Source organism: Centruroides vittatus, unplaced genomic scaffold (assembly GCF_030686945.1).
Source record: "Centruroides vittatus isolate TY-2023 unplaced genomic scaffold, ASM3068694v2 scaffold_435, whole genome shotgun sequence".
NCBI lineage: Eukaryota > Metazoa > Arthropoda > Arachnida > Scorpiones > Buthidae > Centruroides > Centruroides vittatus.
Genome location: NW_027122708.1, coordinates 4,520,192 through 4,526,180, shown reverse-complemented (window position 1 = coordinate 4,526,180; position 5,989 = coordinate 4,520,192). Strand labels below are relative to the sequence as shown.

The following is a 5,989-nucleotide window of genomic DNA, read 5'->3' as shown; positions in this document are numbered from 1 at the left end:
ATTTACATATCAAAATGATATTTACCTATAAAGACCATTTCACATCAAAATATTATGTGTATATCATGCGATATGCTCTATACTTTCAGAAATAGCTTTTATTAATTTAATTCCCACCAGTGACCGAATGGATAGAACCACAAAACACGTAGGTCGTGGGATTGCGCCTCGTCAACGAACTGGCCATGTGGAGTTTTTCGTGTTTTCTTCACGTTAGTAATACCTAAATAGCAACCAGTTTTTCATTAAAGTACTCCCAGGAGGTAACCCCGCTCGGCAGAATGTCTATGTATTTCGTCGCCGTAGCCAAAAATACCAAACCTATTAATTTAAACGAATATATTCACTTTGCACTCTACATAACATATATCGAGCTTGGTATGCTTTTGCTATTATTCAACAAAAAATTAGAAAACATCGTGCACTGGATCTTCGTTTCATCTGCAGTGGTAGTTTCAAGGACAATGGTAGGAATAAAATACCTTATTTCGCTGCACAAAAATAATAATAATAATAATAATGGCAATTGATAATTTAAAATTTATTGACTCAAATGCTTTTAAAATTTGGAGGACCAAAAAAAAGGGGGGGAAAAAAAGCGCGATATAGCCGATAACAAGAGGCTACTGTATATGAAATGGTAATATTAATATTAAAATGCTTTTTTGTGTTCCTACTGTTGTTGGTAATGAAGTTTATTACTAGAACTCTTGGGTTTCTTATTACAAATGCGAACGTCGATGTTTTTGCAGAACGATTAAAAAAAAAGAAAAAACTTTTCGAAATGATAAGAATAACTGAAAACCAAAAATACTTTGCATTTTTAGATAAGCAAATATATTACATTCGAATAAGTAGTATTCGATTATCAAAAGCGATCATAAAAACTAATTCATTTGTTTACTCGCATCTTTCGTATTCAACATGCTTTGTTAATAATAACAATTCTGCTGATAGATGGCGTTGCGATTTTTCTTTGGGACTTTGCTTACTTTACGTCATAACCTGACAATTTCCTTGCGAGACGGTTGAATCGATATTTTGTTAATGGATGATTTATATATTTCTTTATTTGTCTGCATTGCATTTCGTTTCTAAATATTTTGAATAGGCTAATGTCTTTATTTAAAGCGAGGGATTGGTGGACTACTAATTGCGGTAACGAAGATTTCGATAAAGGATGTTTATGTGTAGCTAATATCGATAATAATAACGATCAAAATGACAAAATTATTGTGGGAAGTCACAGTGGAACTTTACGCGTTTATCAACCGCATCCAGAAAAACAAGAGAATGGAAAGCTGAGTTGTTTTCAACCGGATGAGTTATTATTAGAGAGACAGCTTAATTTTCCTATTATTGATCTAGCCGCTGGGCGTTTTACAAGTGCCTCTGAAGAAACTCATTTAGCCGTATTGCACCCTAGAAAATTATCTGTTTATGCAGTAACCATAACGCCTGGTGCTGTTGATCATGGTACGTATTATCATTTGTCCCTTCTATATGAACATAAATTACAAAGAAGTGCTTATTGCTTGGTTATTGGCCCATTTGGAGAAGTTAAGGGGAAGGATTTCATGTGTGTTCAGTCTCTTGATGGAACACTTACTTTTTTCGAACAGGAGAGTTTTGCATTTAGTCGCTTTCTACCTGGATTTCTTTTACCTGGACCGTTGAAGTATGTGTCGAAGACGGATTCGTTTGTCACGGTCTCTGCCGGATGGAATCTGGAGAGTTACAGATTTCAAATATTGGCAGTAGCAAAAGATGCAACCGAAGAATCTGAAAATATTACTTACGGAAAGAGAGTTATGGCAGATTGGACATTTAGTCTTGGTGAAGCTGCATTGGATATAGCTGTTATTGAGTTCAAAACTGCTCCGTCCATAATATTAGTTTTGGGTGAAAGAAGTATATTTGCCTTCAAACAAAACGGAGTATTAAAATATATAAAAAAATTAGATTATAATCCATGTTGTCTTTTAGCTTATCAAGGTGCTATTGAATCAACTGTAATGATGTTGATTGCAACATATCAGTTTACTTTATTGATTTATCAAGATGTGAATCTTCGTTGGGCTGCACAATTGCCTTTTAATCCTGTATCAATTTGTAGAGGAACTATTTCAAACATACCTGGTATGATGATAATTTTGTCTGATTCCGGGGGACTTGCCTGTTGTTATTTAGGAACTGAACCGTCATTGTTCATTGTTCCAGTTTTGGAGTCAAGAGAAATTGATTTCATGAAGGCTGAGCAGGAAATGCATGAATTAAGAAAAATTATAAAAGCAACAAATAATGCTTTGCCAGGAAATAAAAGAATGGAAAGTGAATTGTCGATTGTTATTGTTATTCCTCCACATTTAGATACAGTTACTCCTAATGAAAGTTTTGTATTATCTGACGATGGGGAACCAGTTCCGTCCATTACTGCTAAAATACAATTGAAAACAACTATACCTGTTCAAGATGTAAGACTGATTGTAAATATTCAACAACCATTAGTTTTATCTCAGAGTGAATTTACATTTAGCACTATATCTGAGTATTCACAAGTGATGGTGTCTATCCAAATGAAAGCACCATTTATTCCGTCCAGTCTGAAATTACATGCCTTAGCTGTTTATACAAACAGTAGCGGAGCTCCAAGAATAACTGAAAGTATAGTTGCATTACCTCTTCAGTTAGTTGCAAAAGTTGCTGTGCCAATGAAAACTGCATCGTATAAAGTTACTATCGATACAAATAAACAGACAGTTTCTTTACATGAGTTATTTGCTGAATTTTCTGATCCACCTTCAACAGTTGGAAATGCAATAGGATTTGAATTTCATGGAGGACAACAAGTGTCTATTCTTGCCTCAAAAACATCACAACGATACAGAATTCAAAGTGATTATTTTGCTGCTTTATGGCTTTTCACTTCAGAATTAATTCAAAGACTTTCTAGATATTTCAAACATGAATATGGTACTAGCAATGGCATTAAATTTTCTTACACTTCAAGTATTCCTTTATCAGATTATTTTGAGATTATAGAAAAGCATTTTGAATGTCGAATGAAATTAATGCAATTGGAAGAATTATTGGGTCAGAGAACAGCACAGTTTAGAGTTGTCCAAAAACGTTTACTTACAAAAATGAAAGATAAGACTCCGACACCTTTAAATAATTTGGATTCTCTTTTAGAAGCAACGCATAGACAGATAATAACCTTGACAGAGTCTATAGAAGAATTTACTCAAGAACTTGAAAGTTGTTGTTGTACTTTAAATTCTGCTACGCTTTTAATTACATTATTAATAAAATTAACAACAAATATGACAGATGATGAATATTCAGTTTTGCAGTCTGTGTTTTTTCCTTTTTCTGATGTTGACTCTCACAAAGAATGGGAAGAAACAGTCAATGCAGCTATTACACATATGCTTGCAACTTATTTAATACAGTCAGGAAAAGAGTCATCTACAGTATCCGCTGAGAAACTAGAAATAATGAAAGATATAAATTTATTTAAAAAGCATATAACTGTTATTGTGGATAGAATTTTAAAGGGTGCAAGATTCAATGAATCAGAAGAAAGTTCAGCTGACAATAAGAAAGACAATAAACAAGAAACTGTGGATTCACAAATCATAGAAGAAGAAACATCAGTTCCAATAGGAAGTAGATTTGCAGAGAGAAGTGATAAATTTGATGGAAGAGCACCTAGAATTTCTGCACAAAATTCATTATCTCCACTAAAAGAAATGGAAAGCAGAGAATCATTGTCAAAATCTGAATCTAACATATCTAATTTAGATGATTTAATTGAAAAAAATGTTTCTAAAGATGATATTGCTTTTTTTTAAAATTCTAAGAAATTTTCATTTTTTATCAGTTGTATTTGCTGTAGAATTATTTATTTGGAAATCTTAAGAATTGATTTATCAAATTATTTAATTTATTTTTTAATTTTGAATTGTTTTAATTTTATAGAATGAAAAATTTATATTTATTATTATTATTATTATTAGTTTTTGTAAATTAAAATTTTATTTAAAGTAAATTTTGAATTTGATTTCCTGTTAATGTGATATAGCATATATTATTTGTTTATTTAGTCTAGTTTTAATTCATTAAGCATATTGTATAAAGAAAATACACAGGGTCTTCCAAAAAGAATGCTACCATTTTAAATTACTGTAATTATATTAATTATTATTATAATGTGTGATGTACACCAAGCAATAGAGTAACTTTTCAAGTTTCATCTCCCATCTGTATTCAAACATCTTGTCACCAATAAGAAACTACCTCTAAGAAGCTCTGTAAATGAAAATGGCAACTTTGCAACAAAGAAGGCATTTTGTACTCTGCAAAATCTGAATCACTTATAATTGTGCAACATAAGTAGTCTGCAGGAGCTGTAGAATTGTATTTGCTGTGAGAGGAGTGTCAAAGGATAGGCTGTAATGAGCATAGGAAGAATGTTTCCAACATTAAAACATTCTCAGTTAATAACTAACATAATTACAGTAAAATACATAATTAATTTAAAACGGTAGCATTCTTTTTGGAAGACTCTGTATTTAAATATTACATAATCATTGTTATTTTACAAATATATTTGTTTTTGCACTTTATTCTACTATACCTTTAGAACCTCATGATTTTATGATGTAAATATTTTGAAATTAATTTTTAATTATAGAGAGATTATCTAATTACATCTGAATTTGAGTGTTAATGCTATAAAGTTTAAAACAGCATATTGTTAACAATGTATGTGCAGTCTAAACATGTTAACATTTCAAATTAAAAAAAAGTGTGCTAAGCTAGTTAGAAAATGTTCACTAAATTTTTCAATTATCATCAATTTTAATAGTTCTCAATGGATATAAAATTTTTTCAGTTTTATTTATTTTTTTATGAAATTGATTTTTTTAACTTAAAATATGAATTCTGTAATATTCATATAAATATAAGATTGATGTTTTTTATATATAATCATCATTTTTTTCATGTTAAACATTGAATATTGTGATATATATAGAAAAATTTTTATATTAGATAGAATATTATTAACATAATTAGTGCCTATTTTATGATTTATATAATTTTGTAAGAAGTTTAAAGCAAAATATCATATCAGCACTTGAATACGAAAATTTAATTTTATTCTCACATCAATATAAGAAAAATTGTAACTGGTGTATGTTAAAATAGTTTAATATAGTTTTTGCTGATATTTTCATGAAATGAATATTTGATAAATTTATAAAAATACTTAATATTAAATTTTGTATTCATTTACCATAATATTTCAAAAATTCTGTAGATGGCAGAAAACAATGTTATATAATCTGACATAAATAGTAAGCAATTATTTCCATTTAATGATATAAACAAAATATTTTTGTATAGTATTTATCTGTTACAAGAATGTGCAGATATAGAAAGTTTGCCTTAAAATTTTAAGTAAAATTTGCTTGTCTGTATCTGAAATTTTATTGAAAAATTTTTGTCATTTCTGTACTGATGATTACATGCTTTTTTTAATGCAATAATGATCTTTATTCGAAAACTTATATTTGTAAATCACTTAATTGAAATGCACATTATGATTACTAGTTACATTGAATGATTGATTTTTTGTAAAATGTTGTTCATTTTATTTTGGCTTTTAACATTTATTTGCATTTTCAGATATGAATTAAACTAAAAAATTTTTAAACATGCTTGTTATAAGTGTAAACTTTATAAACAATATTATTGAAAATTTCTTTTTTTAAATTTAAATAGTATATTTTAAATCATAAACCAAAAAAAAAAAAACAAATGTTGAGAGATTTAGGAGTCTAATTTACTGATTCCTGAAATCTCTGAAAATTTTAAAAATTGGAATTGTGATTTACCATATTTTACGGACTATAAGACACACCTTAATTTTTAAGCAATTTAAAAAAAAAAAAATACCTATAAGACGCTACGGACTATAAGACAC

At 29.1% G+C, this 5,989-nt stretch overlaps 1 protein-coding gene across 1 annotated transcript; it reads left to right on the top strand.

Moving 5' to 3' along the window:
- Positions 1 to 974: 974 nt before the first annotated feature.
- Positions 975 to 5,630, top strand: BBS9 (Bardet-Biedl syndrome 9). Its single transcript, XM_067287247.1, has one exon. The coding sequence runs from the start codon at positions 1,116 to 1,118 to the stop codon at positions 3,852 to 3,854; it is 2,739 nt and encodes a 912-aa protein (XP_067143348.1). The 5' UTR covers positions 975 to 1,115; the 3' UTR covers positions 3,855 to 5,630.
- The last annotated feature ends 359 nt before the right edge of the window (positions 5,631 to 5,989 follow it).